Source organism: Entelurus aequoreus, linkage group LG05 (genome assembly GCF_033978785.1).
Source record: "Entelurus aequoreus isolate RoL-2023_Sb linkage group LG05, RoL_Eaeq_v1.1, whole genome shotgun sequence".
Classification (NCBI taxonomy): Eukaryota; Metazoa; Chordata; class Actinopteri; order Syngnathiformes; family Syngnathidae; genus Entelurus; species Entelurus aequoreus.
The window spans coordinates 41952686-41969243 of NC_084735.1; the positions used below are offsets into that span (position 1 = coordinate 41952686).

The 16558-nt window shown below is 41.2% G+C and overlaps 1 protein-coding gene across 2 annotated transcripts in view; it reads right to left on the bottom strand.

The window, feature by feature from the left end:
• The window catches only part of gabrb4 (gamma-aminobutyric acid type A receptor subunit beta4), a 154990-nt gene that overhangs the window by 48492 nt on the left and 89940 nt on the right, over window positions 1-16558 (bottom strand). For both annotated transcript variants that reach the window (XM_062048128.1, XM_062048127.1), the window contains exons 3-4: window positions 6672-6739; window positions 3555-3775 (exon numbers count right to left, since the gene is read on the bottom strand). In XM_062048128.1, coding sequence (XP_061904112.1) covers window positions 3555-3775; window positions 6672-6739 — 289 coding nt within the window. The remainder of the gene's footprint in view (window positions 1-3554; window positions 3776-6671; window positions 6740-16558) is intronic.

Consider the following 16558-nt stretch of genomic DNA (forward strand, 5'->3'; position numbering starts at 1 on the left):
AGTCTGGGGACCCACCGCCAAGTCCCCCTCCCGCCCTCCCATGACTCTTGATCCTGCTTTGTTTTTTGGTTTCTTGGACATCAGATCCCAGATGTCTGTGATTATGTTTTGTTTAAATAATTTTCTGTTTGTTTTTTGGACACTTAGTTCCTGCTTTTTCACTCTCTTGTTTTGTCACCATAGCAACCATTAGTTTCACCTGTTTCACATTTTGAGTAACGCACCTGTTTTCACTAATCATGTCACTATCATTTAAACCGATGGTTGCCAGGAAGTCAGCCTGGCGACATTAACTCTGCTACCTTTCATTCCAAGCCATTGCTCCATGCATGTTTTTCATGCCACAGTAAGTGTTGTATATTTCATGTTCATAGTTTTTGCCTTTGTGATAGTCTTTTGTTTTCATTAGCCAAGTTTGTACTTCCGCACTTGTGCGCGCTTTTCGTTTGTTCCTTTTGTTGTTTAAATAAATATGTCCTTACCTTCACGCCTTGCCCGCTCCAACTTTCCTTTGCATTCCGGGAAAACAAACCATCCCATAGTCCACGCATTGACATATATAACAGGATAATGCATACATTTGTCATTTGTTTTCAAAAGGCTTACAAAAAAGTAGGACCCCAAAAATGTACTGTGGGACCCCATTTTTATGACTTGATGGGGTCCCTGGGACCCCATTTAGAAAATTCCTAGCGCCAAAACTGCTGTCAACAGTGGAGAAAAAATGCTTTATTTAAATAAATATATTATTTATAAAGCAAGTTCAAGTATCATTGGCAAATGTTCACCTAGTACGCGCCTTGGCGTGCTGCCCACCTTGTGTCCTCTTTTTGGGATTTCAGAATATGGCCAGCCTAGATATCATCACTACTTTTCTTTTGTAGAGCACAAAGAAAATACCATGTTAGTTAAATTTCAGTTGTGTCTTGGATCAAAGATCCCATTTACTGCCCAAAACAGCAATTCAAATCTGCTGAAACAGCTACAAAAGCAACATATTTCGACAAAGCTAGTAAAGAGAGACACACTTCACCTCCTAAGCAACAGCGGCTGGATTTTAACGAGGCACTGCTAACCAGGACAACATTGATAGAGCTATTGCAGCGTATGTGCTAGAAGACATGCAGGCTATTTATACAGTGGAGTCACTCGCTTTCAGGCAGCAAATTAGCATGATATCGGTGTCAAACAGCAAATGGCACAAAAACATTTTCCAAGCTCCTGGACACAGTGGACAGTGAGTACATGAACATGGAAAGCAAGCTAAAGAAAACACTCCAAACTCTGCCTTTGCTCATCATTCAGCACTGAAGTTACACGCACTCTGTCAATTCTCTTATATACTCTTTCATTCTAGACTCCTAGAGTGTTTGATTATCACATCACTCTAAATGTATAGACTATAAATTTCACAAACATAAAGAGGGATCCTAATCTTTCCTTATCTCTAAACTAAAACTGGGGAAATGCATAGAGTGTTCTGGGCTTCAGACATGATTTTATTTCAGAATTCCTTGAGAGAAAAAAACCCTGGTTAGGTTTTGTGTATGTAAAGTTAAAGTTAAAGTACTTCCTTGGTTTACAGCTATGTTGTTATTATGCTGTTTGTTACTTATGTATGTTATGTTGCAGCTATTTAAAATAGTTTTGTCAATTTGTTCTGGCCTGAAATAAATTGGCCCTTTGAAACATATCTTTGTCTTTGTGTGTTGTATGTAGACCACATGGCTTAGCAGAGTTCAGTGATGCAAATGCATGTCAAGTTGATCATCAGATTGTATTATTCTCCAGTGCAATGACAGTACTGAAATGAAGGCTAAAAGGGCATTAATGGGAGCTTTAAGAAAAGAAGAAAAGAAGTAAAGAAGTAAATAAATAGTTACTTTTCACAGTAACACATTACTAAGTTAGTAACTGAGTTACTTTTGAAATAAAGTAACTAGTAACTGTAACTAGTTACTGGTTTTCAGTAACTAACCCAACACTGTTAATGTGCTGGTGTTTGTGCAACCTTCTAAAGACTTAGTCATGAAATGAAAAACGAGCCATTCCATCTCCTCATGTGTCAGAGCAAATTCTGTAATTCCGAGCGTCTGAACACTGATTGTCACATTAATAATTCATCACTTCATGTGAACTTAACTTGTCATTGCCATTTTTATTGATCGAACAAAACACATTTTCAGCTTTCATCGCACCATCATCATAATATATTTTAAGGACTGGTGTTAAGAAGGGCAGCAATTAATTCAGGTGTTGAACACACCTGAGGACAATGTGTTACTTTCAGTAACCCCAACGGGTTCACAGATGGTTTCTTTTTGTGTTAATTATGTAAGAGATGAAAATGTGCACTTTTGCAATAAGAGAAAAGCGACACATACACTATATTGCCAAAAGTATTTGGCCACCCATCCAAATGATGAGAATCCGGTGTCCTAATCATTTGGCCCGGTGTATAAAATCAAGCACTTGGGCATGGAGACTGTTTCTACAAACAACTGTGAAAGAATGGGCCTTCATAGGATACCACCTGTGCAACAAATGCAGTCGTGAAATTTCCTCGCTCCTAAATATTCCAAAGTCAACTTTATTATAAGAAAAATGAAAAGTTTGGGAACAACAGCAAGTCAGCCACAAAGTGGTAGGCCACGTAAACTGACAGAGAGGGGTCAGCGGATGCTGAAGCGCATAATGCAAAGACTTTCTGCACAGTCAGTTGCTACAGAGCTCCAAACTTCATGTGACCTTCCAATTAGCCCACCTACAGTATGCAGAGAGCTTCATGGAATGGGTTTCCATGGCCGAACAGCTGCATCTAAGCCATACATCACCAAGTCCAATGCAAAGCGTTGGATGCAGTGATGTAAAGCACGTTGCCAATGGAGTCTAGAGCAGTGGAGACACCTTCTCTGGACTGATCAATCACACTTTTCCATCTGGCAATCTGATGGACGAGTCTGGGTTTGGAGGTTGCAAGGACAACGCTACATTTCGGACAACATTGTGCCGAGTGTGAAATTTGGTGGAGGAGGAATTATTGTGTGGAGTTGTCTTTCAGAAGTTGGCCTCGGCCCCTTAGTTCCAGTGAAAGGAACTTTGAATGCTCCAGGATAGCAAAACATTTTGGACAATTCCATGGGATGGCACTTCAAGTTCATATGTGAGTAAAGGCAGGTGGCCAAATACTTTTGGCAATATAGTGTAATTTAACAAGCTCAGCTATGGGTTACTCCACCTTAAGTGCACAACCAGACATTCATTATGTACACCAGAACAATGCAATGACTGCCAACTCAATTGTTGTTTGAAAATATAACAGACATCAACAATATGCATAGAAAAAAAGGCAGATATAAACAATCCTACCATAATGTGTTTTGACAGATTTTTACAACATATATTGATAGATCTCATTATTATGTACCTATTGATGTGGCCCCTAAGCATGAACAATATTACTGACATGATATATCTAATTATAGTTAAAAGTCAAAATGGAGCGGACGTCTAAAAATCATGTGCATGCGATGCGGTGAGTTCAATTTTCTTACCTCAGCCCGTACAAGACAGTGCCGTCGGGGTGTAGTCGGATCATGCGGTTTTTGACTGTCACCCCATGAAGAAAGGACTTCTTGTCATTAAGGAAGTAGGTGTCTGGGAGCCAAAGCTGATCTGCTACACGATTATCCAGAGTCAAGTTGAGGTTTAGCTCTCCATAGGCCAAACGCTTATCTCGCCAACTTTGCTGGAAATACATTGTGATGGTATAGTCCTGGAAAATTGGGAGAACACATTTTTTAAATTAGTAAACATGTCTGTTTTTGGGTTGAATTTTCCTGACAGAGCAGAAGTCTTAGTTGTCATGTTTGATGAAACCAAGCAACAAGTTATTTCTTGGTCAAATCAAACAACCTAACAACAACAAAAGCAAATAACATTGTTTATGTAATCTGTTAAGGATACAAGTTATGTAAAAATGTAAATGTATGTATGTATGTATACATGTATATATATATATATATATATATATATATATATATATATATATATATATATATATATATATATATATATATATATATATATATATATATATATATATATATATATATATATATATATATATATATATATATATATATATAAAAATGGTAAATGGGTTATACTTGTATAGCGCTTTTCTACCTTTTTAAGGAACTCAAAGCGCTTTGACACTATTTCCACATTCACCCATACAGTATATACAGTATATATATTATGTATACCTACATATTCCATCCATCCATTTTCTACCGTTTGTCCCTTTCAGGGTCGCGGGGGGTGCTGTTGTATTTTATTTTGAGGGCCGTCAAAGTTACCGTGATAATAACATGATAACAACTATAAATTCCTTTAACGGCGATAATTGTTTTAATGTGCAATTAACGCGCACGTGCCCTGACTCCTTTTTGACCTTTGGTCTGTTCCGTAGGGTGGGGAAATGTAATGGCGTCCAGCAACTGTGGAGGCACAAGCTCAAAAATAGCGAGTGGAAATGCACAAAGAAAAGGGGACATTATGGACATTTTAGGTCCAAAGCCATGGCAAGCCGTTTTTCAGAGAAGACAAGATTATTTTATCTTCAATCGCCGTGAGACGACATCATTGGAGCAAACAGCTTGTAGGGAGGAGGAGCTTGTGCGATCTGCACAATGTCTACTTTCTTCCTCTTCCTTTGAATTTTGTCTATAGAAATAGCGCATCTCTGGCGAGTATGATGTATGAGTTGATTTTGTGTTTGTTTTTGTCATGGTGTTAGATACATATTGATTCCAGATTATGTTGTAGTGGAAATGTGTAAAGTGACAACCCTTCATTGCGGAGCCGTTACATTTTTGCTTGGTACATTCGGCCCAGCTCCAAATTTACTGTCAGCTTTCAACAGTTATAGCTTGTTGAAAATTATGCAATTCTTCAAGTTACTAGTAGACATGCCATGTATTGCTTGGATTTTACTGACGTCACGTCCGGCTCACGTTACCCTCATTAAATATGCGTGGTGGTCAAGCTTGCTCTGTTCTCAATGGGTACTGGGCGCCATTTAGCATTTCTCGAACAAAAAATGCCCAATGCTGTGTTGTTTTCGGCTGTACGAATCGTTCAAATCGCAAAAAGGATAAACGTTTCTTCAGAGTTCCTCGAGAGGTAATTAAAAAAGGGCGGAAGACTGCAAGATTTTACAAAACAATGACAAGTAAAGCATGCAACTTACACTCTAGTCCAAGGGAGCAGAGTCGAAGAATGCACAAGTTTGCAGTGATCACTTCGTTAAAGGTTTGTTTGATATACTTTCAAAGTTTATTATTTCCCATGTAAATATCATCTTGATATTATTTGTATTTCTTGAACACGTTTGCTGCGGGTGTTTTGAAAAGCACCAACTAAAAGAAAGCAAATGTGAGCAAAATCTAAATGAGTTAAGCTTTAATTAAAGGCAGCAATCATAAAAGAACAATGTTGAGCTCTATAGTTATATTTTGATAAAGACAGAGAAAAACACGCTACTTGTAAATGGCACGTACAACAATAGCAACAATAATGGCTTATTGAGAAGTGAAGTTAAATCATGTAATGCAACCTTACTTGAGCAAAACCGATGCATATTTATCCGGTATTGAGAGTCTTGATACCAAGTTCCTTTACCCAGCCACACACAAAGAAGCTGTAGACATCCATGCTTTTGCAAGTTTTCAACTGATTTGTCGTTTAGAATGGCGTCTGGAGCACAACAGTTCGATATGTATGGAAATACGACCGACGTATAATCCTTGATATCACTCGACAAATCTTTTCTTGATTAAGTATAGGGATCTAGTCCATTGCATAGTTAGATTTTTTGCTCGTATCTGCTTTCTGCAGGAAGATTTAAGCCCCTTTTGTACTCAAATAGTTCGCGTGCCGCTTGCAGTCAACTGCCATGTTGGCTTGGTTGACCACCCTTGGTTTTCACTTCCGGATAGAAGTCAAGTGTCGAAATACAAGCAATTGGAAGATACAGGGCTAACTGGGTTCATTTCAAAAACTCATAACGACTTATGCATTTTTTCCCCAACAGCATAACTGATTACTGTTCACTGCAGACTTCATGGAAACTAACAAACATAATAAAACATCACTTACTGTACACGGTCTGCTGTCATTAAGATGCCGACTGATAGAATCTTGTTATATTGCTGTTTAGATGAAGTATGACTCGTAATACTCGCGAAGAAAAGGGAGGTGGAGCCAAGGTTTTTTTCACGCCATTCTCGCCATTACCGGGTCTAAATTGGCTGTCAAAGTGTACCAACTTGGTGGAATTTGCCTCAGCCTTCTTCTTACCCAGGTGAGATGCATGATTTATGATCTACAATAAACTTCCAAGGAGCAGGGAAACGAGCAAACACCTTACCATTCGATGATGTAAACATAGTAGCATAAACTGGTGATCAAGTCGCCGCTATGAATAGTTTGTCTGTGTTAGCGCTTATAATAACAATATCACTAATACTTGGTTAATATTCAAGTCATGAAATGTAAATGGACTACTGTTTTTGCTTTTTGGATGGTTATTTATTGGGTTTTATGGGCGGAATAGAGGACCTCTATGAAAGACTTGAGGTCGAAAGATTGTCCTCTGTCGTACTCACCATGTTTACTTCTGAGATGGAATCGATGCTTGCTATGTTGATGCTCATCCCAACAATGACTGGAGAACCTGAGGAAGCACAGAAGAAGTGAAGTGAATTATTTGTATATAGCGCGTCAAAGAGATTTACACAGTGAAACACATTATCTACATCTTTAAGCTACATTTAAACCAGTGTGGGTGGCACTGGGAGCAGGTGTGTAAAGTGTCTTGCCCAAGGACGCAACAGCAGTGACTAGGATGACGGAACACAAGAACCTGGAACCCTAAAATTTGCTGGAACAACCGCTCTACAGTAGGGAAGGGATTTATATGGCCCAATTCCTCTGTGGTTCTTGCATGGGAGGAGGGGGGGTTAAACACTTTGCAATGCAGTCTGCTGAAAATGATGGAAAGCGCCACTCTATATAGAAACTGACGCTGTGGTCAAAGTTGGAATTGCCACAAAACAGATTTTAAGATATTCTACACTTTACTGCAATCTGGCGGCTGAAGTGGATAGTGCACCCCCCAAATTTGTCACATTTCATGTGTCAGGTAAACCGTGACCAATGGGGCCATATGAATCCCCTTCCTACTGTACCAATTGAGCCACGCCGGTTGAAGATCTTGTAAGTTTACAAAAAATTGTGTACACGTATTTGTGTACACTTTTACCTGAAAATATGATATCCAAGTACAGGGAAACTTCAATTTACAAACCCCTCTATTTGCCAACTTTTCAGTTTACAAACTTTAATATCAAGCCAAATATGCCTCCATATGCAAACCATGTTTATGTGTACGAATGCTTCATTCACTCATTCATTTTTGTGTGCCGCCTCCAGCCATTGTTTGTCGTAAAGCGCAGCATTTTTGGAAAGGCGGTGCCACGTCACTTGCTGCGCAGTACAGTACATTACTAGTCACTTGGCAATGCTTTAGTGTGTGCATTTTCTGTGGTTTTTTTGCCTTTTGACAAGTTTGATCCATTCAATTTTGCATCTGAAAAAGAAAACAGGCCAGCATGGAAAGAAGGAGGGAATCGTTGTGGAGTTAAAAAAAAAATGGCACCGACTTCATACCACAGCAAGTTTTAAATGTGATAAGACCAAACTCATTTGTTACAGATTTTAGATGGGGGTGTGAGGATTTAATTTGTATTTATTCTATTTGAAACATTCTGTTATATGTGTATGATTAACATGCACAAACTGTAGTTTCAGCTTTATTTAATTGTACTATTTTGCACACCACAACCTGGCCAGCCATGCACTATTTTACTTTAAATGTATTCACCACCACTTTACATATAGGCTATGTCATATTGCTTATGCTTTGGATTATGCACCATTTGCACAAATAGAGGAACATATATGATACTATTTTCAATCAAACAATGCACAAATCTTGCCACATGCATGATAACCGCGACAAACTAAGTCAGCTGTAGCGGCTCATAAAACATAAAACATGGATACATTACTCCATGGGCCCAGTGAGGAAATATGCAGTCATCCACGCTAATGTTAATGAAAGCAATGAATGTAAAGGAGCGGCAAGAACAAACTATGCCTCGTTTACATGATTGGAAAACATGCTGTAAACAAAACAACTTGCTTATATGTCCCGTAAACACTTGGCCCTCTTAAATATTCAGACACCTTGGTTTACAAGGAGAAACCATTCACAGTGAGCCTGTAATGAACTTGAAAGTAATTAGCAGGAGCCGACTTCAGACGATTCTTTATCTACATCAACAGAAAAGGAGGAATCATTACTTCCTAATGTGTACATCCACAATTTCATGCAAACATTAAATCCAGTGGCAGTTTTAAGATTAAGATTAAAGATTAAAAATACCAATGATTGTCACACACACACTAGATGTGGTGAAATTTGTCCTCTGCATTTGACCCATCCCCTTGGGGAGCAGTGGGCAGCAGCGGCGCCGTGCCCGGGAATCATTTTGGTGACTTAACCCCCAACTCCAACCCGTGTTGCTGAGTGCCAAGCAGGGAGGTTATGGGTCCCATTTTTATAGTCTTTGGTATGACTCGGCTGGGATTTGAACTCCAACCTACCGATCTCAGGGCGGACACTCTAACCGCTAGTGGCAATGCTGTTGAGGGCGCCATAAAGATGAGGCGTAAAAACAGATTAATATTTATTACATGCACATGGATAGGCTGATTGGCAAAACTAAATTGGCCACAGTGTGTGATTGTGAGTGTGAATTGTTTTACAATGTTTATCCTGTTAACCTGTAAGTAGGTTAGACATATATATTATGATATTGAAATCAACAGTAAGATCACTAATTCAGTGGTAATATTTTGTCATGATCCATGGTCCGGATCATGTTTTGTTTAGTTATGCTGTTAGTTTTGGACTTCCTTAGTTCCTGGTTTCACTTCCTGGTTTTGTTTTGTTCCCATGGTTACTCATTAGTTTCACCTGTTCCACGTTTGGACTCACACACACCTGTCTCACGTTTTCACATTTTGAGTCACGCACCTGCTGTCACTATTATTTAAGCTCCCAGTTGCCAGGCTGTCTTCTTGGCAACATCACCTTCTCCACACAAATGTATGCTCTGCACCTGTTTACCATAGTTCTTGTTTCATCTCATGCCAAGTAAGTTTTGATTTAATGTTTATAGTGTTTATGCCCACGTGCATGTCTTTTGTTTTTTCATAGTCAAGTTTTTACCTCCGCTGGGAGCGCCTTTTGTTTATACCTTTTTTTGAGTTTTGTTAGTGTAGAATAAAATCATGTTTTTACCTCCACGCCATGTTTGCTTCAGTTCGTTTGCATCTCGGGAAAGCAACCCACGCAGGAAACTGCATCATAGTCCATGCCTTGACACTATGTTGCCAGCAAAAAGCTATTCCGCAAACGACTGGCAATCGATGGAGGAAGGAAAGTGGGAGGCACTAGGAGCCATGGCGGATCAAGACCTCATGTGGAGTCCAAGCGGAAAACTTATTCCGATAAGCTCCGTGTGGCCCGACGACGTTGGCGCGTCGCTCCATTCCCGGAAGCGCCGGCAAAAGCGGAAGCCATCAGGAAGAGCTTCGCCGAGCCGGCAGGACGCGTCACTCCCGCAAGCTCCACCTACTCCGGGCGGAAGCAGGCTGCTGCCAGCGCCGCTGCTCCAGGATGACGTCACGCCATCACCAGAGGATGACATCACAGCTAAAGATTTTTTTTCTTTGAACTCTTTTACTTTCGATCACCTGCCCTCAACAAAGGACTCTGTTTCTATGATTAAACATTATCAGAACATGATTTTGGACATTAGAGCAAGTCCCTCACAGTCACCCAGTTTTCATGCCCCGCCCCCCAGGACTCAAGCCACGCCCAAGTCACAATTTTTTTTTTTTCCACCCTCTCAATCCCAGGTACAAAAAGAAAGACATTTTGGACAATTTATAGGGGAGGATTTTACCCCCCTCCTGACCTCTCTCCACCCACCCCAAAAAACGGTTCCAGACAGCGGGGAGCGCGTCTGGTATCCGCTCCTTGAGGGGGGGGGCTAGGGCTGGGAACTTTTCAGGTGGGGTGGCTCAGCATCACCATGCCAAGCCACAGCCTCCAGCACGGCCGCCACCACCAGTCTTTCGGCCCGCCAAGCCACAGCCTCCAACACGGCCGCCACCACCGGTTTTTCGGCCGGCTAAGCTGCAACCCCCAGCTAGGCCACCTCCACCGAAGCCACAGCTAGCACCTGTATCAGCACCAAGTCCAAGGCTAGCTCCAGTGCTGCCGGTAGCAGCACCACGCCAAGTACCAGCACCACGCCAAGAACCAGCACCACGCCAAGCACCGGTACCAGCACCACGCCAAGCTCCGGTAGCAGCACCACGCCAAGCTCCGGTAGCAGCACCACGCCAAGCGCCGCCAGTAGCTGCTCCACGCCGCCAAGCGCCGCCAGTAGCTGCTCCATGCCGCCAAGCGCCGCCAGTAGCTGCTCCACGCCGCCAAGCGCCGCCAGTAGCTGCTCCACGCCGCCAAGCGCCGCCAGTAGCTGCTCCATGCCAAGACTCAAGCCAAGACCCACCAAGCCAAGACCCAAGCCAAGACCCTGACCCCCCAAGCCAAGACCAAGACCCTGACCCAAGCCAAGACCCTCGAATCCGCCAAGAACCATGCTGCCAAGAACCACGCCGCCAAGTACCGCCATGCCAAGACCCCCCAAGCCACCAAGAACCACGCCGCCAAGACCCAAGCCGCCAAGACCCAAGCCGCCAAGACCCAAGCCATGACCCTTCAAGCTGCCAGGACCCAAGCCAAGAACCACGCCGCCAAGTACCGCCATGCCAAGACCCCCCAAGCAGCCAAGAACCACGCCGCCAAGACCCAAGCCAAGAACCACGCCGCCAAGAACCACGCCGCCAGGACCCACGCCGCCAGGACCCCCCACACCAAGACCAAGACCCACGCTGCCAAGACCAAGACCCACGCTGCCAAGACCATGACCCACGCTGCCAAGACCAAGACCCCCCACGCCAGGCTTCGCCGCCTGAAGCCCCAGGCCAAGCTTCGCCGCCTGCTTCGTCTGCTGCACCCGCACCTGCGTCATCTGCTGCTGCCACGACGACAACTCGCCTGCCTTCTCGTCGGCCACGGATATGGCCGCTACCTGGTCGTCCGCCACGCCAAGTGCGCCGACCTCCTCGTCGGCCACGGATGTGGCCCTTCCCGGGTCGCCCACCTCGTCAGGTACAGCGGCGGTCTACGCGTCGCCGGCACCTGATTCTGCCCCGGTGGATTCGGGGACACGTGGTCTGGCGACCCACCGCCATGTCCCCCTCCCGCCCTCCCATGACCCTTGTTAATTTTTTTGGTTTTGGACATCTGGTATCTGTCCTTGAGGAGGGGGTTCTGTCATGATCCATGGTCCGGATCATGTTTTGTTTAGTTATGCTGTTAGTTTTGGACTTCCTTAGTTCCTGGTTTCACTTCCTGGTTTTGTTTTGTTCCCATGGTTACTCATTAGTTTCACCTGTTCCACGTTTGGACTCACACACACCTGTCTCACGTTTTCACATTTTGAGTCACGCACCTGCTGTCACTATTAATTAAGCTCCCAGTTGCCAGGCTGTCTTCCTGGCAACATCACCTTCTCCACACAAATGTATGCTCTGCACCTGTTTACCATAGTTCTTGTTTCATCTCATGCCAAGTAAGTTTCGATTTAATGTTTATAGTTTTTATGCCCACGTGCATGTCTTTTGTTTTTTCATAGTCAAGTTTTTACCTCCGCTGGGAGCGCCTTTTGTTTATACCTTTTTTTGAGTTTTGTTAGTGTAGAATAAAATCATGTTTTTACCTCCACGCCATGTTTGCTTCAGTTCGTTTGCATCTCGGGAAAGCAACCCACGCAGGAAACTGCATCATAGTCCATGCCTTGACGTATTTGAGTGGGCCTCAGGCCCCTCTGTAGTAAAAAAAGCATGATTCTGGTATACACCAAAACTACCAAGAGGAATTTCATGAAATTCCACTTGCTTTCATTTGAATTCCAATTATACTTCTTGTTCGCTACCTCAATTGAAATTTGATCCAAATTCATGGAATCAAATGAATCAAATGCTATTTGGTAACAGTAGAAGGGAAAGTCAAACACAAATACAAATAGATAGAGTAGAAATTGAAAGAGTAAATGAAACTAAATTTTTAGGTATAATGATTGATGATAAATTGAACTGGAAATCTCACGTAAAAAATATACAACATAAAGTAGCGAGAAACACATCAATAATGAATAAAGCAAAACATGTTCTAGACCAAAAATCACTTCATATTCTCTACTGCTCGCTAGTGTTACCATATCTGAGCTATTGTGTAGAAATATATATAAAAATATATAACTACAAAAGTACACTTCATTCACTAACGGTGTTACAAAAAAGATCAGTTAGAATAAAACATAATGTTGGATATAGAGAACATACAAATCCTTTATTTATTGAATCAAAGATACTGAAATTCCATGACATAGTGAATTTGCAAACAGCTAAAATTATGCACAAAGCAAACTATAACCTGCTACCCAAGAATATACAACAATTCTTCTCAAAAAAGAGGAGAAATATAATCTTAGAGAAAAACGTAATTTAAAACATTTGTATGCACGTACAACACTTAAGACCTTCAGTATATCAGTATGTGGAATTAAATTATGGAATGGATTAAGCAGAGCAATCAAACAATGTACTAATATGATCCACTTCAAGAAACTCTTCAAACTTAAAGTGTTTACAAAGTACAAAGAAGAAAACCATGACAAACATTCTCAATTTATTTCATCCATCCATTCATTCATTCTTAAAGTAATCTTACTTATCTCATCAAATGAAATATGACTTACTTCACCAATTATTATTATTAAATTATTACTATTATTTATTTGTATTGTGATTACTTATGGAGTTTATTGTGAATAAATTGTGAACAGGAAGTGAACAAAAAGTTTTAGCAACTGTTATGTTAAGAAAAGGGGTAGGATTAAATAAGCTCTGCTTCTTCCTACTCCTTTTCGAACATGTTGAAAAGAGAAACTGGAAATTGTGATGTATCATGTTGTCTGCTTGGATGTTCGAAATAAACTCAAACTCAACTCAACTCAAATTACCTTTGTAGAACTTGGGAGACAATCTCAAATCAAATTGGAAATTTGTGCAATCCTGGTGCATAGCACATAACAGGTCAGGATATGTGTTTTCAGAGGGGGTGGATAAAACCAAACGTCTCAAGGAAAGCGCAACATATTGTGAGAGCTTGAGGTGTACAGGAAATGGTAACAGGAAAACGTCAACTTTCTTTAAGGAAGTTCTCTCTTATTTTCTTAGTAGCTTAGCAATCACTCACCTACTGTACACAAAAGAACAAACTGTCATCATCCATGAATTACAGACTATAAGACACTACACTTTTCCAACACTTTGCACCCTGCGGCTTATAAAATGGTTCGGCTAATTGATGGATTTTTCTTCGCTAATGCTACTAACGTTTTGAATTAAACAAATAGTTGTGAAAGGGTATGTTATTCTTTGTGCTATGGCGGCATTTTTTGGACCAGTTTGTTCACTGCAGGTGCTGCATTGTGAATGTCTACAGTATTTAAACCGGAAGTACAGGTGGCGGTCCGTCTTCTAGTCGTTCATAGCCTTTCTGGTTGAAAGGATTCTTCATTCATTACTCCAAGCAACATTTGTAAGTTTTACCAACTAAATAACTCAACTGTCACATGTTTGATAGTATTGTTTTCATGCATATTCGTATGTGCTATCGTAATGTAAACTAGCTAGAGTCGTTAGGATTGGCTATTATGCTAACAGGCATATGAGTGTCTGGGTTAGTTTTATTAACCTACAACGGCATTCTGTTTGTATTGTTCCAGTTTCATAAAATCATCAAAACGTCGCAGTGGACTTATTGAGTCTCTTTCGCTGATTGGAGAGCTAGCTTCCGCAGCTAGTGGGTCCATGATGATGACTTCTGTTTTGCTTGATCAGCCGTTTTATTGCCTTGTTACAGGCATTGTTTGGAAACAATTAAGGTATGGATATAAACATTTAAAAAAATATTCCTGTGTAAATAACAAATTTCACAACGTATATATCTGCAGCTTATAGTCCGGTGCGGCTGATATAAGAAAAATATATTGTTTTCTTCTAAAATTTAGTGGGTGTGGCATATATAGTGGTGCGCTATTTAGTTCGGAAAATACGGTAAACAAGGATTTTCTGATCACCCAAATGCACATAAACGTGAATTTGCACTTTTGCCATGGTATTACTATTATATGTGCAGGATGATTTCTCGTATTAAGCTGCAACATCGATGTGGGGCTAATGTGAAATGTCAGCTCCGTTTGACACTGCAAAAATTTCACACTTTTTTGGTTTGAAATGAATGCAAAACCTTTGACATCTTCTCTCGTCTCTCTCTCTTCTGCGATGGTCTTTCTCGGCACTCTGCTGTTTCCCCCCCTCACAGTCACACGGCCACATGACACGGGCGTGACCTACATCACCGTATCTGCACCACTCTCATGTGTGCTCTCTTGGAGCAGTCTGGATTTTATATACGTTTTATTAATTAAAGGCCTACTCAAACCCACTACTACCGACCACGCAGTCTGATAGTTTATATATCAATGATGAAATCTTAACATTGCAACACATGCCAATACGGCCGGGTTAACTTATAAAGTGCAATTTTAAATTTCCCGCTAAACTTCCGGTTGAAAATGTCTATGTATGATGACGTATGCGCGTGACATCAATCGTTGAAACGGAAGTATGCGGACACATTGAATCCTATACAAAAAGCTCTGTTTTCATCTCAAAATTCCACAGTATTCTGGACATCTGTGTTGGTGAATCTTTTGAAATTTGTTTAATGAACCATGAAGACTGCAAAGAAGAAAGTTGCAGGTGGGATCGGTGTATTAGCGGCGGCCTACAGCAACACAACCAGGAGGACTTTGAGATGGATAGCAGACGCGCTAGCCGCCGACCTCTCCTTGACTTCCTCCGTCTCCGGGTCGCCGATCGCATCTGTGATAGGGTGAAGTCCTTCGTCGCGCTGTCGATCGCTGGAACGCAGGTGAGCACGGGTGTTGATGAGCAGATGAGGGCTGGCTGGTGTAGGTGGATAGCTAATGTTTTTAGCATAGCTCTGTGAGGTCCGGTTGCTAAGTTAGCTTCAATGGCGTCGTTAGCAACAGCATTGTTAAGCTTCGCCAAGCTGGAAAGCATTAACTGTGTATTTACAGGTCCATGGTTTAATAGTATTGTTGATTTTCTGTCTATCCTTCCAGTCAGGGGCTTATTTCTTTTGTTTCTATATGCAGTTAAGCCCGATGCTACCACGTTAGCTCTGTAGCTAAAGTGTTTCGCCGATGTATTGTCGTGGAAATAAAAGTCACTGTGAATGTCCATTTCGCGTTCTCGACTCTCATTTTCAAGAGGATATAGTATCCGAGGTGGTTTAAAATACAAATCCTTGATCCACAATAGAAAAAGGAGAGAGTGTGGAATCCAATGAGCCAGCTTGTACCTAAGTTACGGTCAGAGCGAAAAAAGATACATCCTGCACTGCACTCTAGTCCTTCACTCTAACGTTCCTCATCCACAAATCTTTCATCCTCGCTCAAATTAATGGGGTAATCATCGCTTTCTCGGTCCGTATTGCTCTCACTGCATTGTAAACAATGGGGAAATGTGAGGAGCCTTTCAACCTTTGACGTCACGCTACTTCCGGTACAGGCAAGGCTTTTTTCATCAGCGACCAAAAATTGCAACTTTATCGTCGATGTTCTCTACTAAATCCTTTCAGCAAAAATATGGCAATATCGCGAAATTATCAAGTATGAAACATAGAATGGATCTGCTATCCCTGTTTAAATTTAAAAAAAACATTTCAGTAGGCCTTTAAGCAAATCATTGAAGCAACAAAATACAAATCTGAGCTTTTTTATAATCAAATTAACCCCTTTTCAAAACCGACACTGATTAAATCCACTCATTTTTGAAGTCATATGCAGTTTTTAAACAAACTAATAATTACATCAGCACAATCTAAAAACACCTCATTATAATGCCATATGCTTCTATGCCACCACAAATAACATCTGATATCATAAAACATTATCTCAATCACAGTGCTTCATTTTTTATCCCACTTTGAGATAAAACACATTACATACTAAAAATACAATCAATCAATCAAAGTTTATTTATATAGCCCTTAATCACAAGTGTCTCAAAGGGCTGCACACCACAACGACATCCTCGGCACAAGTTGTTAGATATTCTTATTTGGCGTTTTGGCACAGATAGATGTTAGTGTTAAATACCATCTGGCTTTTTGATATAGATTATGCTTGGAAAAGAG